This window comes from Colletotrichum higginsianum, chromosome 2 (genome assembly GCF_001672515.1).
Source record: "Colletotrichum higginsianum IMI 349063 chromosome 2, whole genome shotgun sequence".
Taxonomy (NCBI): domain Eukaryota; kingdom Fungi; phylum Ascomycota; class Sordariomycetes; order Glomerellales; family Glomerellaceae; genus Colletotrichum; species Colletotrichum higginsianum.
The window spans coordinates 5,039,864-5,061,172 of record NC_030955.1 but is presented as its reverse complement, the minus strand read 5'-3'; the positions used below and the strand labels follow the sequence as shown (position 1 = coordinate 5,061,172).

At 54.6% G+C, this 21,309-nt stretch overlaps 9 protein-coding genes across 9 annotated transcripts; 6 read left to right on the top strand and 3 right to left on the bottom strand.

Annotated features, from left to right (window-relative positions):
- Positions 1 to 2,105: 2,105 nt before the first annotated feature.
- On the bottom strand, positions 2,106 to 3,236 carry CH63R_03234 (Alpha/beta hydrolase; the record flags this gene model as incomplete). Its single annotated transcript, XM_018298209.1, has 1 exon — positions 2,106 to 3,236. The coding sequence occupies one exon, from the start codon at positions 3,234 to 3,236 to the stop codon at positions 2,106 to 2,108; it is 1,131 nt and encodes a 376-aa protein (XP_018163025.1).
- A 1,957-nt stretch (positions 3,237 to 5,193) lies between these two features.
- On the top strand, positions 5,194 to 5,974 carry CH63R_03233 (uncharacterized protein; the record flags this gene model as incomplete). Its single annotated transcript, XM_018298208.1, has 2 exons — positions 5,194 to 5,608; positions 5,688 to 5,974. 2 exons carry the CDS (start codon positions 5,194 to 5,196, stop codon positions 5,972 to 5,974), a joined length of 702 nt encoding a protein of 233 aa, XP_018163024.1.
- Positions 5,975 to 7,041: 1,067 nt separating this feature from the next.
- On the top strand, positions 7,042 to 8,591 carry CH63R_03232 (Chloroperoxidase; the record flags this gene model as incomplete). Its single annotated transcript, XM_018298207.1, has 3 exons — positions 7,042 to 7,119; positions 7,181 to 7,350; positions 7,400 to 8,591. 3 exons carry the CDS (start codon positions 7,042 to 7,044, stop codon positions 8,589 to 8,591), a joined length of 1,440 nt encoding a protein of 479 aa, XP_018163023.1.
- Positions 8,592 to 9,500: 909 nt separating this feature from the next.
- Positions 9,501 to 10,532, top strand: CH63R_03231 (Zinc-binding oxidoreductase; the record flags this gene model as incomplete). Its single annotated transcript, XM_018298206.1, has 1 exon — positions 9,501 to 10,532. One exon carries the CDS (start codon positions 9,501 to 9,503, stop codon positions 10,530 to 10,532), a length of 1,032 nt encoding a protein of 343 aa, XP_018163022.1.
- An 873-nt stretch (positions 10,533 to 11,405) lies between these two features.
- Positions 11,406 to 13,167, top strand: CH63R_03230 (Carboxylic ester hydrolase; the record flags this gene model as incomplete). The annotated part of the gene is made up of 3 exons (XM_018298205.1): positions 11,406 to 11,873; positions 11,972 to 12,733; positions 12,787 to 13,167. 3 exons carry the CDS (start codon positions 11,406 to 11,408, stop codon positions 13,165 to 13,167), a joined length of 1,611 nt encoding a protein of 536 aa, XP_018163021.1.
- Positions 13,168 to 13,355: 188 nt separating this feature from the next.
- Positions 13,356 to 14,615, bottom strand: CH63R_03229 (Upc2 protein; the record flags this gene model as incomplete). Its single annotated transcript, XM_018298204.1, has 1 exon — positions 13,356 to 14,615. One exon carries the CDS (start codon positions 14,613 to 14,615, stop codon positions 13,356 to 13,358), a length of 1,260 nt encoding a protein of 419 aa, XP_018163020.1.
- An 808-nt stretch (positions 14,616 to 15,423) lies between these two features.
- Positions 15,424 to 17,490, top strand: CH63R_03228 (tRNA pseudouridine synthase A; the record flags this gene model as incomplete). The annotated part of the gene is made up of 3 exons (XM_018298203.1): positions 15,424 to 15,650; positions 15,780 to 17,246; positions 17,316 to 17,490. 3 exons carry the CDS (start codon positions 15,424 to 15,426, stop codon positions 17,488 to 17,490), a joined length of 1,869 nt encoding a protein of 622 aa, XP_018163019.1.
- A 290-nt stretch (positions 17,491 to 17,780) lies between these two features.
- On the bottom strand, positions 17,781 to 18,428 carry CH63R_03227 (Cell cycle control protein; the record flags this gene model as incomplete). The annotated part of the gene is made up of 2 exons (XM_018298202.1): positions 17,781 to 18,125; positions 18,243 to 18,428. The coding sequence occupies 2 exons, from the start codon at positions 18,426 to 18,428 to the stop codon at positions 17,781 to 17,783; spliced, it is 531 nt and encodes a 176-aa protein (XP_018163018.1).
- Positions 18,429 to 19,403: 975 nt separating this feature from the next.
- Positions 19,404 to 20,615, top strand: CH63R_03226 (uncharacterized protein; the record flags this gene model as incomplete). The annotated part of the gene is made up of 1 exon (XM_018298201.1): positions 19,404 to 20,615. The coding sequence occupies one exon, from the start codon at positions 19,404 to 19,406 to the stop codon at positions 20,613 to 20,615; it is 1,212 nt and encodes a 403-aa protein (XP_018163017.1).
- Positions 20,616 to 21,309: the final 694 nt, after the last annotated feature.

Sequence of the window (21,309 nt, the reverse complement as noted above, 5' to 3'; positions counted from 1 at the left end):
CTGGATAAGTCAACAGTGGTCTGGGCAGCGTATGTAGACAGACGACTCATGGACTGGGGGTCTGACTCTCAAGGGACGAGCCTCGGGCTGAATCGCGATGGAGTCAAGTCGGGCTTTAGTTGCGCCGCTGGTCTATCTTGTCGTAAAAATTTGCGGATCCATGCAGGAAGCATAGATTTGGCCCGTACAGAGTGAAGCCTCCTCCTCCCCTATTACCTTGACAACAGGTAGATACGCGTAAGTGGAGGGTGATGGAGGGGGCAATAGGTGTTCGTCCCAAGTCCGCTTTCTCCTCTTTACATCCCACAGTTCTCATCACCTGAGACATTGCCCTCGCCAATAAGTCGGTTTGTTCAACTAAATATCATCACCGAGAGCTCGTCATCTTGCATCGAGGGCTCAACAAATCAGAGCACGCACTACCAAACACTGACCGTTATCCACGCAACACGATTTATTCCCGGCCCGCCGCAAGCCATGAACGTCGACGTGAGCAGGTTTTCTGGAAGGTGGGAGTGCTTCGGGACGATCTGTTCCATCCCATCCTCGGAGTACCACGGATGGAATCCCGGGAACCCAACCTTGATCAACGGGATCGCAACTACCTCCCGCACGGGAAGGCATAAGCTTCCCGCGACTAATACCGGTCTGCTGCATGGCGTATTGGGCCCAAGCCGAGCAAGATGACCCATCACCGCTTTGGAACCTGCATGCAGACTAGTCGAGCCTCATTCCCCTGAGACGTCCCCAAGATACGCACGCTGCTGATAACACCTTCAACACAAAAGGAGGCCAAGGGTTTTCGGGCAACACCCGACCTTCCGAATAGGCTCTCGGTTCATCGAGATTTCTTCCACGGCGACCAAACCGGTGGGTAAACGTCCCTTCGTCGGATATGAGCCGGGCCTGCTGGTGGACCGCAGGACCTCTCACCGAAGAGGAAGACCCAAATTGGCATGCCTACACTACAGCTAGGCCAGACCGGCTCGGCTCCTCTCCGACCATGTTGCGCCCGCCCATTGTCTCTGTCGTCCGGATATGGTAATTGCGAGAACGATAACGGCCAAGCATTGCTCGAGAAGGTAGGCGATTGCCTCGGTATCGCTGATGGTGTGACGGTCTAGACGCACATTGCCTGCCCAGAACCTTGCCTGATATCATCACAAAATGTGACAGCTCGCGCGTGTGGGCAGAGTGGAAATCCCGAAATCCATCTTCGTTCCCACACTAATGAAACCTGCAAGGGGAAGCCAGATATTGATCTGCACAATGGGCCAGGTACCCGACCCGGTCTTAAATCGCTCCAGTTTAACCTTCCGCGCCCCTTGGTTCTATGGGCACCTCCGCTTGGGATCTTTTTCACTCTTCGGAACCAAGAGGGTAGAAAGCGACGCTGCTAGGAGCATGAGCACCGTCCAGAAGGTTAAATCGGCCCTGTGATAAAGGTGTGTCCTTGTATCCTCATCCTCGGTTTGCGGCGATGCTACTCTGTCCTCGCCCTGGCTCGCGTTCCCATCCACCCCCGCGACTCCCACGCTTGGCGAAATGGACCTTTTGGGAGAGAGTGTTACCAGCGTCGCGGATTGATTTAATGCCCACGCAGATGCCGCCCTATCATTAGGTAACAAGGCCGTTGCCCATACCGCTCGGGCGCAGACGTTATAAACTTGAAGCGCCGCCTGCTGGTCGGAAACCCCGTTGCACCAGGCATGCTTTTGGCTGCCTTTTCCTGTCCACCAGCCATAAATAAGTGCTAGGATTGAGACCTGTACCGATGCTCTTTCTTGCTGAAACGTCTCCCAGCTTTGTAGAAGGGCCTTTTAATTCGCCGGCTACATACGGCTCTGTCTCTTGACAACTAGTCCTTAGTTGTCGAACAGCGTATGCTCACCCGCAAAGGATTTGAGACAGTTTCCATGGGACGGGAAACAGTAGGAGTTACGTGCCTCATGCCTTAACAACAGCTGATCTCGTATTGACAGCTGTCGGGCTGTTCTGAGATTTGCCGCCTTTGATGCATACGTAAGAAGCGCAACATTAGAAACACGGACAGACGAGAGCTTGAGCTATGATTCGTTGGCTATCGGCTCAGTTGCGAAGCTTCATCAACGACGTTCGGTCCTCTCCAGAAACCTTGCAGCGTCCTTCGCACACCCGACTGCTTCCTCCTCGAACCCCGCCAAATCACCCAGAAGAATGGGATCATGCGGAGCGTCTTCCACGATGTACTGTTCGACGTCATTGCCAGCCTCTCTCAGCCATTTGACAAGCTGTAGGTTCTCGTCGAAAAGCAGCTCATGCGTGCAAGTCTGCACCCAGATAGGTGCCTCGCTCCTGAAATTGCCGGTCATGGGCGATATCCACGGGGATTTTGCCGACACAGGCCCGTGGCTGGTGAGTGCTTCGGCGCCCCATTTGATAAAGGAACTGGGAAGCAGGTCGGTGGAGTAGTTTCTACGTTTCTGGACCCCGACCGAATCTTGGGAGCCGGCGACGTCAACCCATGGGGACCAGAGCAGAGCCGACCGTGGCCAGGGGAGGTCCGCTTCCGTGCCCCATTTCGCGATATATCGCAGCAGCGCCAGCACTATGTTGCCACCAGCCGAGTCTCCGCTCAGAACGATCCGAGACGCCGGGATGTTGAGATCGTGCAGCAAGTATGCGTAGGACGAGATGGCGTCCTGTAAAGCGGCGGGGAAGCGTCCGCTGGCGTCGTGAGACAGCCTGTACTGAGGCGAGCATACGTGAGTGCAGGGCATGTTGCGCAGCATCGTCCGGACGCCGAAGCCCATGTCCGCGTCGCGGCCGGCTCCCACGACGTAAGCACCGCCGTGCAGATGCAGAACAACGAGGAGGTCTTCCGGATGGTCCTGCCCCTGGGTCGTGACGGGAGCTGGCGTCCAAGTGTTCCCGACGAGACCCGGCTTCACGACCTCGTCATCGCATGGGCCGTGGAATCGACGTTTGTCGGCTGGGGTCACGACCACAAATCTGTCCCCTTCGGTTTTGGGCAGCAAGGAAAGCGGCCGGGACAAGCGGATGGTTGACTGGACATTGATCACAGTCTTGACGAGCTGGACCATGAAAGACTGGCGGAAGGACCATCGGGGGTTCGGCCTGGTTCGAGGAACAATGCTGAAGAACACATTCCTCAACAAAGAGGCGACAAATGTGGGAGGTGCGATCAGCAGGATGTAGATGAGCCTCAGAGGCTGTCGAGACCACTTGGAAGACATTGCGTCCCGAGATTTCAACAACTGGCAGGCAACAATGCGAGCGGGACTTGTTTCCAAGATGGCAGACGCATGGGTAAGAGCATGTCTTATGGGACAGTAGGGTCGCAGAGGGGAATCGCTCACATGAACGGCTCCGCTGTCAGCATCCGAGGCACCGAGTACTTGGCATCTGCAGTAAGCAAGGCGAGAGCCAATGGGTTTAGGTGTGCCCTTGAGTCTGCAGGTCAGCTTTGCCTCATATGAGCATATTACGGCAACATCCCTGTTGCTTCTGTCTCCCGATGAACTACAAGATCACGTGGCGAGGAATTTGCGGAGGACAAACAACAAATCTGTGTCTCGGTGACGCGGTGACGTGTTGTATAGAACTCCTACTCCTAAGTATCTTTTCAAATTTTGGTTTGATCACTAAGAGAGTTTCACCATAATTAGGTGCCGTTTGAACTGGAACCATCTGAACCAAGACTCAATTAGTTGATGCGACTCTCTAAAAGCAGAACCGACGCCAGGCTCCTCTACGAGGATACTTGTGTCAATACGAGATGCCCCTTGGACCTTGAAAGGATTCATACTGCTGTGTAAGAACTCCACCCTGGATCACATTTGATCTCTGGCGGCTGCTTTCTGTTCGGCATCGTCCTGGCCGCCAACTGACTTTGCAAACTTTGTTTTGCTAACATTCTCCATTATTTGATCCATTGGTACAAGAAGCTAGGAGCGATATTCGGGATTTCATTTTCAATCTACTACAGGGTGAGGCGGGAAAGGGGATAGGTTGGGAGGAGGGGAGGGGGGGAGGGGGGTAGTACCTGAGCTATGGGCTAGAAGCTCATAGGGGGATGTAAGTGAAAAGGGCCAGCAAGGCCATGCATAAGTAGCTAGTTGACGACGTCTTGTGAGGTCAAAGTTCTCTTAGCTGGGGTGGGCCTACTGCGGTCGCGGGTAAAGGTTTTGTCCCTGCCAGGCAGAATATAAAAGTGAGCCACAGTTGCCTTTGTGTCAGCATATCTAGTTGCTTCTGTACTCAGGCCCAGCCAGTCAACATTTAATAAGGGATAAGCTACTCAATCCGACCCTGTGCCATATCAGGCCGGAATTTGAGACTTGCTGCAAATTATACCAAGCCTAGTTACATTCAGTAGCGCAAGCATGTCTTTTTACTGCTCAAGCTTCCTCAAAGAAGGGTTGCTACACACAAGATTACACTCTCTTTAAACATGTGGATCTGTGTCTGTAGGAAGTCGATGAGTAATGTTTGCACACTCATGTGTGTGACGCGCAGCGTGTATTTAGTAAGACGCCGAGCCCGGCGAAAATCAGCTACGGGCAGCATGGTGCTCTCTTCAAAGATGACCGGTGACGATGATCACCGTTGCCGCAGGTTGTGGGCTGGATGAGATAAAACCTTAAAGCAAGTGCGAGGTGGGTGCGTAGCAAGTTCGCCAGGGATACCATGGGGAAAAGCCCGTTTGATTGATGCAACTTGATGCTTCGGAAATTACCGCTTAGCACCTTATCTCCTGCCCCCCCTACTGATTTCCACCTTGATTTCCACCTAACGTACTCTGCAAATATCTTAAAGACTGCAGCAGTCTCCTTGGTCTAGCTAAACAGCCAGCCAAGCCTCCGTAATGCCCATCGTGTGCTCAAGACTCTCTAATTCAATAAGTACCTATTTATAGCATCAAAACAGCTCTTTCTAATACCGGTAACGGTGGAAAAGCTGTTAGCGTACCGACTGGTCACTCAAATGTAATCCTGATTATTTCAACTGTTATGACAAGGCCTACCTTGATAGCAAAAACCTCCCTAGCACGGAATGCACCAGTGGGATCAGAAACATTTTTTCGCAGGGTTTGCTGGATTGCTGATGACCATGGCTATATGTATGTGCTGTGAACCACACGATTCAGACGGTATGGTAGCGTGACCGACCTCTCCCCCTCACCCTTCCACAATGGCACACCAGACGCGACTCGGTATCGGCTTTTATTTGCTAATCACTACCTTTTTCTTATTCGCCTCAACACTTGCAGCAGCTGCATCTCATAAAAACGACAGGCCTCGACCCGACCTGCAGAGTTCCGCTGACTTTGGCGTGCTGGAGAAACGGGATCGACAGCCTGTTCCGTCGCTCGAAGAGCTTGGCTGCACGGTTGAACAATCAAGTCGTCGTGGTTACTACAAGGTCACGCACGAGACCAATGAGAAACTCGATTTCTATATGGAAGCCAAGGCCGACGATGAGACCCAGACCCTCACCCTTAACAGTGTCCGAAAAGGGAACCCATCGCCCTTTGAAACACGAAAAGCGTTTCTTGCTTTCTGGCAACATGCAACGAACAAGGGCGCCGACGATCTACTTAGCTTTAGTAAGTCAAGAGAGAGAGAGAGAGAGAAAGAGAGAGAGAATGCATTCTGTAATCTCGGATGTCTGACAATCAACGAAAGCTTACCTCGGAGTCGACAACCCGGATACGATTGGGGCCATTGGAGAGGTCCAAGATTCCATGAACCCCAAATGCACGGACGACGGGATGTGCACAGTGACCTTTGAAGAACCGAGACCCTTCTACTTCCTTATGGATGAAGCCCCTCACGCGGATATTGTGTCTTCTATCCCATATGAATTCGAGGGGTTTGAGAGGCATTTTGTGGAATCTTTCGATTGGAGCGACACTCGCAAGACCCAGAAGTGGAACTTCTGGTTCCGGATCAATTTCGAGCTGGACAAATGAACTTGATTTGTAGGCCAATGGATACTGGTTGCGTGAATACTTTTGCCTGTGTGTCGACAGTTGGGCTCATACCCTTGGACGCAAAGTTTCGTGCTTGTGCCAACATGGCGCAACCTCACGTCCACTTGAAGGCTCAAGCAGGTCGCCGACGGGGGACAGCCCTTGGCCTTCGAAGACGAATTTGCGTCGTGTGAACCGTCTTCATCAACTCCCTGCAGCAAAACTGGATCCTCGCTGATGAGACACATATGTTTGAAGCAGTTTGAGATTAGCGATATCCCTGATTATCGACAGTTCATCGTCACTATTTCCACGGCCTCAGTTAAGTCATAGTAATGGGTGAACAAAAGCGGCGAGCCACACCCAGCTCACCCCGTGGGCTAGGCCGTGACGAGCCGGGAAAACTCCCAGTGTCGATTCCATCAAATGGCCGCTGTAATGTCGGTGAGATAGGTAGGCAGTGAAGTGCAGTCTGGCAAAGGAGAGCAGCATACTTCCCAGCTATTTTCATCACCGGGACGATGAACAGCTAATCTGAGTTTTGTGATCGACAAGCTGAATCGGCACGCAGTGCGAGGCGCAGAGGGCAGAGGGGCCTGGGCGAGACATTCCTGGACCCGAAAAACCACGCGTAGAATGAAAACAGGGCGAGCAAATCTGCCTCGCCGTCTTTCAACCCCTCCAAGTCCATTTCTCGGCGCATGACGTGAACCGGCTCACTACGTGCAAAAGCGGCCTGCCAGGGTCTTGGACGCTAAACCCAGTCGACTTACCGCGGTGCTCGGATGAGTGTGATTGACAGCGCGGCTAGTTGAATCCGGGCTTAGCGGGTTCGTCTATAAGGCGCACACAGCATCAAATCGGGCGGAATATGCGCCACCTTGTCCCAGCCTCTATCCGACTTGGCACGTTGTGTTTCGTTCACGAGGCTCCCTGCAGGTCTCATGGGTCGGTCACTCATGTATGGAAGCTTTAAAGATGGATGAAAATCGTCAAATCATCGACATGGCGATGCAGACATCGAAACCGGCAACCATCGAACAAGTCGACGACCAAGAAAGTGCAGGATGGCTCCTCCCGTCACCGTTTTCGAGAACCCATGGGCAAAGGAGAAGCCCAAAATTTTGCTTCAGGCCGCTGCTGCTGTAGGACGCTGTGCTCAAAGGAGCCCAAGGTGACGAAGAATGTGTACTGACAAATAGACAGAGGCACATTGATATCGTAGAGATATTCCTGAAGCTTCTCCCATACTTTAAACAAGATGGGCAAGGCAACATTCATGACGAAGCTCTGACACTCTCGGAATGGCGGTACATATGCTACCTTCGGTTCCTCGACTTCAGCGGAGAATCGCCGAATGATTTCCCGCCGCCATGGTAAGCGAAGTCGTCGTCCGTCCAAAGTACGATGCTGATCGTGACCTAGGGACGTTGCGATTATCTGGTACTGCCATCTTCTATCACCCACAAGATTCCACCGCCATTTATGGGACGGCAAGCACAGGGCTTATGGGTTGAACCATCACCAGTTTCCCGCTACCCGGCTGTTGGCCCTTATCAACTCTGGCGGGTGGTCCGACAAGAAGGCCGAGAAGAAATGGCAATTTTTCAACAGGAAGAAGCTCGGCCCGGAGCTTCCCTATCAATTGTGGCGATATCCCCCTTGGGAAGTCAGAAGGCGTTCGAGCATACTCTCCATGCTGTCTACCTCGAAGCCGAACAGCCAAATCGGAGAAGAACCTCCCATCGTCATGTACAACCTCAATGGGACGCTCTGCAGACCTCTCTGGAAAGACAGGTGGAGTCTGTCTGACTGGAGCGAGGTCAGGACCGGCAGGAGATTGGAGACGTGCTTGTACGTGGTCGTACACCGCAGGTTCGGGGAGCAGTGCGAGTTGACCATTTGGCCGGATCTCCGGGACCTCCGGGCCACGCTGGACCGGCAGATCGCGTTCTGGAAAGCCGCAATCCACGCGCGAGATACGCAAAAGGACTTTGATACCATCGTCGGCGAGTCTGTCGAGGATTACGAGCGGTTCATCAAGCTACTCGCACGACCGCCAGACAAGCCTTCCGCTGCCAGCAACTTGGCGCTCGACATGGACACGCTCTACCGCGACGAGGAGAGGGCCAGATACTCCGGCAACCGCGAGTTCGTGCCCCCCAATCTGGTCGTCGACCTGCTCTGGCACACGCACCGGCTGTACCCCGCCAGCTACTGGACCTGGAGTTTCGCCGTCACCCGGAGGCTCATCGACTACGAGCCATCGACCTCGGCCACGGCGGCGAGGAGAACCCTCGCGGAAACTCGGCTCGAGTGGAGGAAGAAGTACCACGAGGATTGCCCCGAGTACGCCACCATGGACGATGCGGGTATGGGAGACTACATCGCCGACGCCGCGGTGGTCCCGGCGGGCCATTCGGCGCGGGTCAAGGCGAAGTGGATCCTCGGTGGCCTGAACCCGGTGAAAGGGAGGAATCGGTACACAAAGGGAGTCTATTGTGTCTACGATGGCATATACGTCCCGTTCGAAGGGTCTGCCTGCAGTGGCGACGGCGGCGGCGGTGGTGGCGGTGATGGTGGTTGTGGTGGTGACGGCGGCGGCGGGGGTGAATGAGATGGTTGACGATGCAGTCAGTCGGTTATTGTCTGTTGCAGGTGTTCAGCGTTTGGTTTCTGTATTCTCTAACGCATGTATACATAGGCATGGAGTCATGATAGTAAATGAATAAAGTAATGTGAGGGGTGTTTTGCTGAAATAGCCAAACCTATTTCAAAAAAAAAAAAAAAAAAACCAAGAAGAAAAAAAACCCTCAGCGACAATCGATCGAGACAGGCTATGACACGGGGCTTTCTTGACGCTGGGGAAGTTACCAGCGTCCTTTTCGCGAGAGGAGTCGAAGTGCTAGTTGATTTTCATCTCTGGATTTTCTTGTTTATTTACCTTTAGTACGGCTAGTACCAGTTGCTGGTCCCGCTCGCATCCATGTGAAATTGGTTGAATGCCTTAAGAAAGACTGCTAGGTTCTAGCCGCAATGTGAGGACGTTTGTTTAGTTGTAGCATACAGGTTCTAGACAGTAGGACTCCTCGATTACGGTGTAGGGATAATACCCATGTTGATATATCGAAGCAATAGCGTCCCACTCGGCATTACCAATTTAAACAACAGTTTAGAGATTCATTCAAACATACCATCTTGAGACGGAAAACATCTCCTGAGGCGTGGGTAGTGAATTCCGAGCGGAACTCCGACCCTCGCTTCTGCAACATAGGATCGAACTCCGCTCCGCAACCCCCGCCTTGAGCAACGGTCAACTTGCGGAGTTGTCAGTATGCATTTCATCTGATTTATCAGCATTAATTTCAGATCACATGTAGTCAACTGGGAAGGTATATCTATCCGTCATGTGAACAGACTGTGAAAAAAAGAAGATTAAAAGTTCACCTAGCCTGTGCAAAACACCCGCGATCCTTGGTGAACGTCCATCTCTACGACAATACATACCAACAAGAAAGCGACGAAGATGCGGGAGACCATGAGAAGCTGGCAGTACTCCGCGGTCGACGGCAGGCTCGAGGACTGCCTGACGCTCAAAGAAGACACACCGGCCCCTCAGAAGTCATCTCTCGGCAAAGACGAGCTTATCGTCGAAGTCATCAGCGCATCGCTCAACCCGGTCGACTACAAGATCCCCGTGTCCACTCTCCTCGGCCGCTTGATGATCACCCGCCCAGCGACCCCGGGCTTGGACTTTTGCGGCCGCGTCGTGGCCACGCACCCTTCCAACGACGCGTTCAAAGCCGGGCAGATCGTTTTCGGAGGCTACCCCGGCCCGAGCCAGAGAGGCACCTTGGCGGAATACATCATCATCTCGGGCGCAAACTGCACCCCCGTGCCGGAGGGCGTCGACCCCGATCAGGCCTCCGCTGTCGGCACAGCTGCCACGACGGCGTACCAGTCTCTGATGCCGGACACCTTGAAGGCTGGGGGAAAGATCTTCATCAACGGCGGCAGCGGAGGCACGGGGACATGGACGATACAGATGGCCAAGGCCCTTGGGGTCGAAGTCGTCACGACATGTTCCGGCAAGAACATTGACCTTTGCCGCCAGCTCGGCGCCGACGAGGTGATCGATTACCGGACTCGGGATGTGGTGGCCGAGCTGAAGAGCAGAGGCAAGGTCTTTGACCTGGTGATCGACAACGTGGGGGGCACCTCGGCGCTCTACGACATCAGCAGCACCATCCTTAAACCCGGCGGCACCTTTTCCTCGGTGGGTGTCGGGGAGGCTCTCTCCCTCTCCGGGATATTCTCCGATGTGTGCAAGCTACTGCGTCCTTCCTTCCTGGGCGGAAAGCCGTTCTACTTCGTTCAGATGGACAACACTGCCGAGACATTCCGGCGTATTGGGGACTGGATGGCACAGGGGAAAGCAAGGGCCGTCATTGACTCATCGTTTGCGTTCGAAGACGTCCCGGCCGCCTACAGCAAGCTGAGGGAGGGTCACGCCAAGGGGAAGATTGTTGTTCATGTCGCAGGGGCTTCAAGACAATGAGAATGGTTTCGTTCTCTTACAACCAGAATGATATCTGTCGAGGGTGGAAAGAGGTCCTGTTCAACTAAAACAGTCTTTGAATATTTATAGTTTAATTTCAGGTATCGGGAGCATTTCCAGCGTCATTTGTTCAAATGGCACTATATAGCGCGGTGCACCGACTATGAGATCTTGGGCCGAAGATCAAGTCCATCGTCACATTTAAGCTAGCCAAGCAAGAGACTGGTTTCCCGGGGGGGGGGAGCCCGTCTTAATAATATATTTAGCATCGATAGATCGCGGTAACCATTGCTTCACTTGCTGACCCCGCGGGTTTGGCAACCCAATCTTCAAGCCAGAAAACGTCCCCGACGCCGGCGTCACACAGTCAAGCATTGGGCAGCGCATACACCAAACGTCAAAATGAACTTGCGGGTTTAAGCGTGAAAAAGGATTATAGTTTATTAGACCGATGTCGGTTGTAATCTCAAATTCCTCATTTAGACCGTTCCCGTGTTCTTTCGGTACGCGCGTTTACAGTCCCGAGCAAGTGGCGCAAGACCCATCGTAGGAGTATGTCCGCGACCAATCGCATAACACTGTGTCCGAGGACGCCAGCCGAGATCAACACCAGAACAGGGCGGGCTGCCCTCAGATGCAGTCGGAGCAGAGTGCTCTTGGATGCCGCTACGCGTGTAGAAATCCACCTCGGTCACGGATGGACTCTTCCTACGTGGTTGTCTGTCCTGTGCTCGTATGATATAAAGCACTCCTGTCAGCGCCTGAAGGGGCCATGATGCACCACCCAGCCACCCACAACACATCGCGCTTTTTTTTTGATCAATACCAGTTTCTTTGTCTATTCCTCTTGGAGCTGTAGATCGTCGTTTGACAATGGCCCTCTCCCTTGCGCAGAATTGCGTCCCTAGCGCCTTCAACCCTCTTGTTTACGGAACCGAGATCAAGTCCCTGGAATCACACTTGGTCACCAACTACAGCGCATCGGTCCCTGAAGCCTACCGCTACACCTCACCGTCCGTCGAGCTCCAGAACGCGACCTTCTGCAACATCACCGTTACATACACCCATCCTGGGCAGAACGACAGCATCGTAGCAGAGGCATGGTTGCCGACGGAATGGAATGAGCGTTTCCTCGCCGTGGGTGGAGGAGGCTGGGTCGCAGGCCGCTTCTTCCTGAGCTACAATGCCATGCAGGGCGCCCTGGCCGATGGCTATGCAACCATCACTACTGACGCCGGGCTTGGTTCGTCGGTGGAGCCCAGTCAGTGGGCTCAGACGAGCCCTGGCAACGTCAACCTTTACAACCTGCAGAATCTGGGCTCCGTCTCCCTCAACGAGCAGGTATGCCGTATCATTACTATGCTCCTCTAACCTATCCTATTCCACCAGTGTCCATGATAACACCCTCTCGAACGTCTTACTGACATTGTTGTTCCCAGGCAATCATCGGAAAGTCGTTGATCAAGAGCTTTTACGGCCAAGCCCCGAAATACTCATACTGGAACGGCTGCTCCCAGGGTGGGCGCCAGGGTCTCATGCTTGCCCAGCGTTACCCGACTGCCTTTGACGGAATCGCGGCTGGCGCGCCAGCGATCAACTGGAACAAGCTTTTCACGTTCATCCAGTGGCCGCAGCAGGTCATGAACGAGCTCGGGCAGTGGCCCTTTATGTGCGAGCTGGACGCCATTACCCTCGCCGCCGTCTCCGCTTGCGACGAGCTTGACGGTGTTATCGACGGCATCGTCTCCGACGTCAAGCAATGCCTCGGCACTTTCGATCCCTTCTCCGTCGTGGGAGAATCCACTACCTGCGCCCAGCTGAACGGAACCCGGAAGATCATTACCAGTGCCGCCGCCACTGTGCTCAACGCAACCTGGCATGGCAGGGAAGATTACCACGGCATCTTGCCCGGAGCCGACCTCACCGGAAACTCACCGAGATCCTTCGGCCAGCCAGGTATTGCAGCAACGGACTGCACTGAGAAGGGGTGTGCTGGCACGCCCAGTAACCTCGGTACCTCGTGGCTTAAACTATTCGTGGCCAAGCACGCAACTTTAGACATGGCAAAGCTCACACGGGAGGAATTTGACAGTCTCGCGTACTCGGGCACTCAGCAATATGCTTCTATGATCGAAACAAGTGACGCCGACCTGAGAGCATTCAAGGCCGCCGGCGGGAAAATGGTAACCTTCCACGGACTTGTAAGTCTTTTGCTCCCCAATCTTGAAGTGGATCCAACTAAAGCTATCCGCAGGCCGACAACATCATTCCCCCAGGTGGCACTGAAGATTACTACAACGCAGTGGCCGACGTCGACCCCGAGGTCCGCGAATTCTATCGGTACTTCGAGGCCCCCGGCCTGGGCCACTGCTTCGGCGGCGCCAGCGGTTCGCCGACCGGGCTCTTGCACCAACTCCGTGACTGGGTCGAGAACGGCACCGCGCCCGAGAAGACGCCGATCAAGATCACTGTGGGCAATGCGACCCATGACCGGATCCTGTGCCCGTACCCGCAGACATCAGTCTTTGACCAGGACTGCGGCGACGCTTCCAAGGCAGGGTGCTGGTCTTGCTCCGGAGGGGTTTCGGTTGCGAATCGCGCCAAGAGGTCGGCGCAACGTTGGAACGAGTTGTGATGGAACCTGTGGGACACCTGATTCGATTGCGATACTCTTTGCGTCTTTGTCACCCCCCCCCCCTAGAGGACCTTGTAGGCCTCTTTTTCCAGCCATCGCAAACGAGGTTCTTTCAGAGATAAATATGAATAGTGTACAAGAGCTTTGCAAAAAGAAAGAAAGGAAATTGTCAAATAAATCATGTTAGCTCATGATCCCTCGTCTACCCCAACGCTCAACTCTTGGTTGGGCCATTCGAGCCAGTCTGCCCAATAAGACCCAAGGTGACGGGAAGTGGCCTCGATCAGAAACCTCCCAGAGTCCCTCACAGTCCAATAAGCCCTGGCCCAATGGAGTAATACGGCGTAATAAGATAGAATGATGAGAGCTTCCGGCCTGCGCTGCTGCAACAGCGCGATGTATTCCTGGGATATGCGGACCGGCCACTCCTGAATGACGACGTACCGGCGCTTGTCGTCCGATCGCACCGAGTCAATGAGATACTGCAGTATCTTGACAACCTCTACGTAGACACCCCTATTCTGCTCGTTCATCTCGCTGTCCGCCAGCCGATGGAGCAGACTGTCACACTCGCTGCCGTGGGACAGATTTGTCACATCCGTGACCGCGTAGATGGGATCGTGGGGCAAGTACTTCTGCAGCAGCGTCATAAACTTCTCCATGGACTCGGCCACAATAACACGGATGCCGTGATGTAGCGTGAGGCACTGGACGAGCTTGTCAAGGACGGTCGGGATGGACGTGGCGGCGGAGAAGGCGTCGAAAAGGGTCTGCTGGCCGATCAGGAGGGAAAAGCAGAAGAGGGCCATGACGTTCGCTTCCGTGACCTGCACGCCGCCGAGGCCCAGCTTGCTAATGGCCCTCGCCTGCAGCCGGGTTGCTTCGTTTTGGTACAAGTCTCTCGTCTCTCCCTCAACCGCCACCACGCTCCTGTGAGCGGCGGCAAAGGCGAGCACTTGGTCCATCAGGTAGGGGGCTTTCAGGGCTTCGGTGTATGTCAGGTGCAGCATGCGTTCCATGTCAGTTTGCACACTGATCATGACGTCGGTCAACGTGCCCCTGAAGTGGAGAAGTAGATCGAAGTGGAACAAGCTGAAGGTCTCCGAGAAGAATGACTCGGGGAGTAGCCGCGGGTCTATGGACGTGGCGGCGGTGGCGGCGGCAGCATCATCTGAAATCGAAGCTGGCGTAGTCGGATACGAAGCTAGGTTTGATCCGCGTCCTCGGATGCTGCCGTGATGGAAACTCGGAGCCGGCGTTGATGACGGTAGCGGCGAGGTAGCCGACGCTTGAGATTTCGGCGTCGGAATGTTGCTGACCAGTTCTTGATATGAACAGACTCTCCCTACGCCCTTACACCGAATACAGATGGGTTTCGATTCGTCGCACTTGACTTTGCGCTCTTTGCACTCTTTGCACCCGAGGCGGGATTTCCGATGTTTGGGCATGGTGTCGGACCCGAACCGAGCGGACTAAGGCGGGCTGGGGGGTGTGTTGCCTTGAGAACCGGGGGTGGCCTTCGTACCAGCTGGAACATATGGGGAAAAGCACAAGAGGATAACGGAAGCTCAAGTAAAGATTTTACGGATGCGTTCGCAAAGTCGGAAAGAATAAGGTTTAGTTGGGCAAAGCAGATTGTGTGATGATAAAGGAGACAGAGACATCGATTCAGCACCGGGTTGTCGTCGTATTGCCGTATTAGTTGACAGGCTGAATGCGAAAAACCAATCATATTGATCTCTGTCCGATTCGGGATTCACTCTGACCTGCTGCTAGTCAGCTCGCAGCTCATGCACACGCCGCGTAATCAGCGGCCTCAGCAGTAAGGGTGTATAGTGTGTTTGTACTTGGCTTATTACAGGGCTACACTTGAGAAAGTGACGTAATAGCAGCATGCGAATGACCAAGCTTGGTTTAAACCATGCGTATTCGTCATTCAGTCATTGAGCAGAATGAGAGAGAGCGTGGAAGATAGAGAGTCTGTGAAAGACAGAGTGTGAAAGACACCTAGAGAGAGTTGAGTTAGTAATCCGTGCGCCTACCAAACAGGGTCTAGCTTAAACTGGATTAGCGAGTCAGATACCCCACATCGAAAGCCGGTATTCAGCCGAACGGCCCCACATCTCCGCGTCGCGTCCCGCAGCCTTGCAGCCCGCAGGAAAATTTCTTGACGCCTTTCTGCGATGAGCGGGCGGCATCACTCCACCTGCTACAGACTGTACGGACCATGAGAACGTCCGCCGTCTCAATCCGAACATGGCGACCGATACTCCTCCTCAACCGACAGGCGGCGCTGCCGCGAGGCAGCCCGCTGATCTCCCGACCGGCGACAAGCCGTCAGTTCCATCAGACTCCCGCACCGAGAGCTCAACCCAGCCCGATTCTGCTGAGGTGGGTGGACGGAAGGGCGGCCGCGAAGAGAAGCGCAACGGCAAATCCCGCGGACCCAAGCGGAAGCACGACGTCGGACGCTCAGCATGGAGGTAAGAACTATCTCTCTCAATGCCAATTGACTTGGTTTTTTTTGTTTCTTTTCCTTCTCTGTCTTCGTCTTCGTCTTCGTCTTTGCACGTTTGCACCCTCGCCAACAACTTCTTCTAACCAGGTAATAGCCGCGAGGCCACTGACAAGCGCGGACGCAACTCCGAGTACCAAGAGTTCAAGCGCCGAAAGGTAGACAAGGATGGCAACCCCGAGGCCGTCCCCAGCCCGTTCAGCGCCGAGGAGATTGCTGCCGAGGGACGCCGACCGAAGCGAAAGGTTGCCGTCATGGTCGGCTACTCGGGCACCGGATACAAGGGGATGCAGATCAACAACGAGGAGAAGACGATCGAGGGCGACCTCTTCAAGGCCTTTGTCGCCGCGGGCGCCATCTCCAAGGCCAACGCCGACGACCACAAGAAGTCGAGTCTGGTGCGCTGCGCGAGAACCGACAAGGGCGTCCACGCCGCCGGCAACGTCATCAGCTTGAAGCTCATCATCGAGGACGAGGAAATCGTCGACAAGATTAACGCCAACCTGCCCGACCAGATTCGCGTCTGGGGCATCCAGCGCACCAACAACTCCTTCAGCTGCTACCAGACCTGCGACTCGAGATGGTACGAGTACCTGCTGCCGACCTACTGCCTCTTGCCTCCCCACCCGGACAGCTGGCTGTGGAAGCAGCTGGTGGAGGTGGCCAAGGAGAAGGGATACTACGAAGAGTTCCAGAAGAAGCTGGCCGATGTCGAGGGCTACTGGAGAGAGGTTGACGAGAAGGACATCAAGCCCATCCTCGACAAGCTCGACCCTGAGACCAGGGCCAAGGTGATGGAGAGGATACACGCCGACGAGGCCGCGACCGCTGGCGAGGCGGAGGAGCCCAAGGCTGCCCCCGATTCCGAGACCAAGACCGAGGAGAAGCCGGCGGAGCCCGTCGTGGCGCCCGCTACCGAGACGACCGAGACGACCGAGCCCGCGACGGAAGTCAAGCCCGCTGCCGAAGTCCCCGAGGGAAGCGTCAAGCCGCGGAACCGCGACCTGACCCCCCTCGACTTCGCCCTGCGCGACATCAAGGCGGCCTACATCGCCGCCAAGAGACGGTACCGCGTCACGCCCGAGCGCCTGAGCCAGCTCCAGGCGGCGCTGAACGAGTACTGCGGCACCATCAACTTCCACAACTACACGGTCCAGAAGAGCTTCAAGGACCCGTCGGCCAAGCGCCACATCAAGTCCTTCCAGGTCAACACGCAGCCGATCCAGATCCGCGACACCGAGTGGGTGTCGCTCAAGGTACACGGCCAGAGCTTCATGATGCACCAGATCCGCAAGATGGTCGGCATGGCCGCCCTCGTCGTCCGCTGCGCGACGCCGCTCGAGCGCATCAAGCAGAGCTACGGCCCGACGCGGATCGCCATCCCCAAGGCGCCCGGCCTGGGCCTGCTGCTCGAGCGGCCCGTCTTCGACGCCTACAACCGCCGCGCCAAGGACAACTTTGGCAAGGAGACGATCGACTTTGGCAAGTACGACGAAAAGCTCCAGGCGTTCAAGGACAAGCAGATCTACCAGCGCATCTTCGAGGTCGAGGAGCAGGAGAACACGTGAGTTTAACCCCGACGCCACAGCCGTTCTTCCTGGGGGGGCCCCCTTTTCCACTAACATACCGACAGGTTCCACATCTTCTTCCAGCAGGTGGACAACTTCAAGTCGGACTACTTTCTGTGGCTGACGGCCGGCGGCATTGACGCCGGCGGGATCCGCACCGGCAAAGACGAGAAGGGCGCGAAGACTCTCGAGACGGAGATTGGCGACGAGGACGAGGATCCCGAGAACGGCGACGGTTAAGCATGGTCTAGCTAGACGTACTCGGAGCGGGGGGGGGGGGGGGGGGGGGGGGCATGTATGGGATGGTATTTGGTGTTAGACATCCGCCGTAGATCAGACGCAAAAGCATGAAAAGTTCTTTTTTTTTTCGTCCTCTAGATACGGGTATCAGCGTAAAAAGGCCTGTTGCAACGACCACTCAATATCCGGTGCCTTCCGAACGCCAGTAAATGCAAATCGTGTCGTAGGGTCGTCTTGGTGACCCCCCCACCCCCCTCATTTCGCCGTTCCCCGGGTTTGTCCCATCTTCCTCATGCAGAGCCGGCCCCATTGCCGTTCCCATTTGGCGCCGCGACAGTGTTAGCAGGAGGAGGAGCAGCGGCGGCGGCAGCAGCAGCAGCAGAGGCAGCGCCTTCGGCATTAGCAGACGCAGCCTCCGGTCGTCCCATGGGTGCCCACTTGCCGCCCGCCGCGCTCGCGAGCCCGGCGTACCGTGACTCCTGGATGGCGTTGAGAAGCTCGGCGCAGCGCACGACGTCGGCCTGGAGCTTGTCGGCCTGGATGCGCGCGTCGCCCTCGCCGCGGCCCAGCTTGCCGAAGAGCCAGAGCTCCTTGAGGCGGCGGCTCAGGGCGAGAAGGTCCTTGATGGAGGTGTGCTGGGTGTCGATGTCAGCGCGGGGCTCAAGTAGGGAGACGATGGAGGGGAAAGAGTGCCCGAGGCATGGAAGCGGGGGGGACTTGGGAAAGCGGGAGGACAGATAGGGCCGACGTACCAGGCCTTCAAACTCCATCTGCATCGACATGCCCGTCACGGCGACGGTCTGCGGCTCGGCGTTCTTGCGCTCGCCTTCGGCCTGGATCGTCGCGAGCATCGTGAGCATGCGGAAGCGCGAGAGGACGTCTGCGATGAGGCGGTTGTGCGTGTCGAGCAGGTTCGACGAGTCGCGTGACGTGTCCATCGTGACAAATTCGCGGTGGCGCTGGGGCGGATGAGATGCGAGTCGACTGGGTGATGAGTGGTTGACTTGGGGGTTGTGAAGCAGATTCAGAGGTTCGAGGTGAGGAAGCTGTCTGGTGGGGGAGATTCATGTGGGGCTTTCGGTGAGCTCGGGCCGCAGGTCTCTCACCGTGGACATCGTCCCGGTGAATGAGAATCAGTGTTAGACAAAAGACTGCTTTGATTATTGTAATCTTCCAAGATAATCCCACTATCTAGAGATTGAAGTAATTAGTGTACTGCCTGATTTCACTCAAATCACATGCTTGGAAAATCCGAACCTAAAATATAGATTGAAAGGGCATGTATACAAACATCCGGCTTGGCTGAGGCGTGTCCCTTGCATTGCCTAGTTGTTTTTTGATCAAACTGTGCAGGATGAAGTCACTTGAGATTGGAATTCAGCATTGTTCATCAGTCTCATCGTCTTCCTTCACGCTGCTGGCTGGGGTTGTGACCTGTGGTCAAGTACTATCACGACATCTTGTTTTCGCTCGGACTGGCATTTTTGTTTCCCTCGCAAAGAGCATCGAAGACTTGTATCGATTTGAAAGCGCTTACGGTAAGCCCTTGCTAGCTTATTGTTTTTGTTTCTTTGTCCAATCATGTCTTACCCTATTTTTGGGCCAATCTTTGTCGCTGAAGAAACTCGAAAGAACGTAGTTGAACATGGACAATAGCCTGGGTTGTCATTGCACTTTGTTCTTGAACTTCTGCACTCCCACTCGCCACATTGTTTCTTTCGAATCCCTTACAGAAAATGTGGTGTATATATTCTCGAGACCCAGCCCATCAAACGGAAATCTGGATTCGAGTAGCACAGACACATTCGAGAACATCTTCACATCCAGCACTCACACATCACTTCAAACTATCCAAACTCTTCAATCCCGTATTCAGAAAGCAAGATCAGAAGATCGTTCAGATTTCAGCAAAAATGTCTGGAGCTAGCCAAGACCTCCTTGTCCCCGACCTCATCAGTCTCTCCAGGATTCCCGAGCTCAACGACATCACCACATGCAAGTACCGCATCATCTCCAACAGCTCCAGCATCTGCACCATTGTAGTTCAGTTCGACGAAGATCAGTCCCCTCGGGGCCTCCCGACCCACCTCATCATCCGCTTCGAGAAGAGCCGAGAGGGCAACCCACTCTTGGCGACCGCGGCAATCCAAAGACTTGCTCACCTAAGACTCCCCCACGTTGTGCCCAAGGTTTGGGGTGCTGGCCACACCCAAACAGAAACAGGCGCCCAGCTAACGTACTTGCTCTCACAGTTCTACATGGATACGTGCACGCTTGACACGGTCTGGGACGATATGGATAGGTTCACGCAATACTTCATGGCGAAGGCAGTCGCCAGCGCTATGTTCCAACTGCGGGACGTTTCCTTGGTTGAGGCCGGTGACGAAGCGCAGGAAGCACTTGAAGGAACGCTATTTGAGAGGACTGCAACTGCGTCTCCCACTCTGGTAGGTGGTCCTGCTTACGGTTATTTCCCAGATTTCGAGTCCTTCCTTGTGTCCATGGTAAGCCCCGGCAGCGCCAAATACAGCGTCGACCAGAAACCGGATGGGGCTGTCATCATTCGAACGCAGACCCCAGAGGCGGTCGAATTGGGCTTCGCCCAGACGGACCTGGATTTTTTGACGCAGACGTCAGGCTTGTGCCACAACAATCTGGAACCTCGAAACATCCTCGTTCGACAAGTCAAGAGCGATCAAGGCAAAGCTACGTATCAGTTTGTTTCCGTCATCGGCTGGGCCGCTGCCGGTTTCCTCCCCCTCGCATTTGAGATTGGCTTCAAGGACACCTGCCTCGGCCTGCAGAACCAGTCCTGGACGTGGTACCGTGTGTTCAGAACGTGCGCCGAAGCCACTCTTGCCAAGACATTCCCCGGCGCTCACCACATTTGTTCGAAGCTGATCCGTGCCATGGTACTTACCGACCTCTCTAGAAAGGACAACAATAAGCTGAACGTTGGCAACTTGGTTCAGAAGCTTTGGCATGAAAGGGAAAAGACCGGAGACCACGTAGCGGATACTGGATACGTGAAGAGCTTCGACGCTGAGAGAATTGGGTCGTTCACTGCGGCTGACAATGCAGAGCTTGAGCTGGAAGCTTTGCGCAGACTGGGGTACATCCGTTGAGGTGAAGTTTTATGGCATGACATGCAAACGTGCGCGTGGCTCTCTGTTTCGAAGACCAACTTTTTGTTTCCTTGGACTCTATTTAACGGAGACGGTGTAGTTTTCACGTTATGGACCGGTCCTAGATCATAAGAACCATAGATTCAGTCTGTTTCAGACCTGTATAATTGTGCCCGCTATTGCTGGTCTGCTCCGGTGGCGTTGAGCGCTTAGATTGTGGTGAAAACAAGCTTAGAAATCAGACAGCTCTAAAAATAGGTTGTGACTTCGAACTTAACCGCAGAACACATTTGGAAATGGAATTGGGCAGGATATGTTGTGAGCCAGTAAGCAGCCTCTATCCAGTTGACTTCCCTAACCAAGTCTTCTGCATGACGAAATGGGGCAACGGAGGATCGGCCGGAGGATCGGAGGGTCGGGTCACTAAGTCCATGCTGCGGCAAAGTCGCCGGGCTAGTGCTTATCTACTTTGGTTATGACCTTGCCGCCACTACGATGAGAAAGAATTGATCGCTGCAGAGAGCCCTCCAACTGCAATACGTCGATTACACGACACACAGATACGCTTACTCAACGGGGTTACTATCACATCAAACCTCCTAACGCGACATCTGAACCAGTCTCTCGATGTTTGCGATGGACCAACGAACGCCGTCAACGATCAGCTCGCCCTCTTTAGAGTCTCACCAAGATG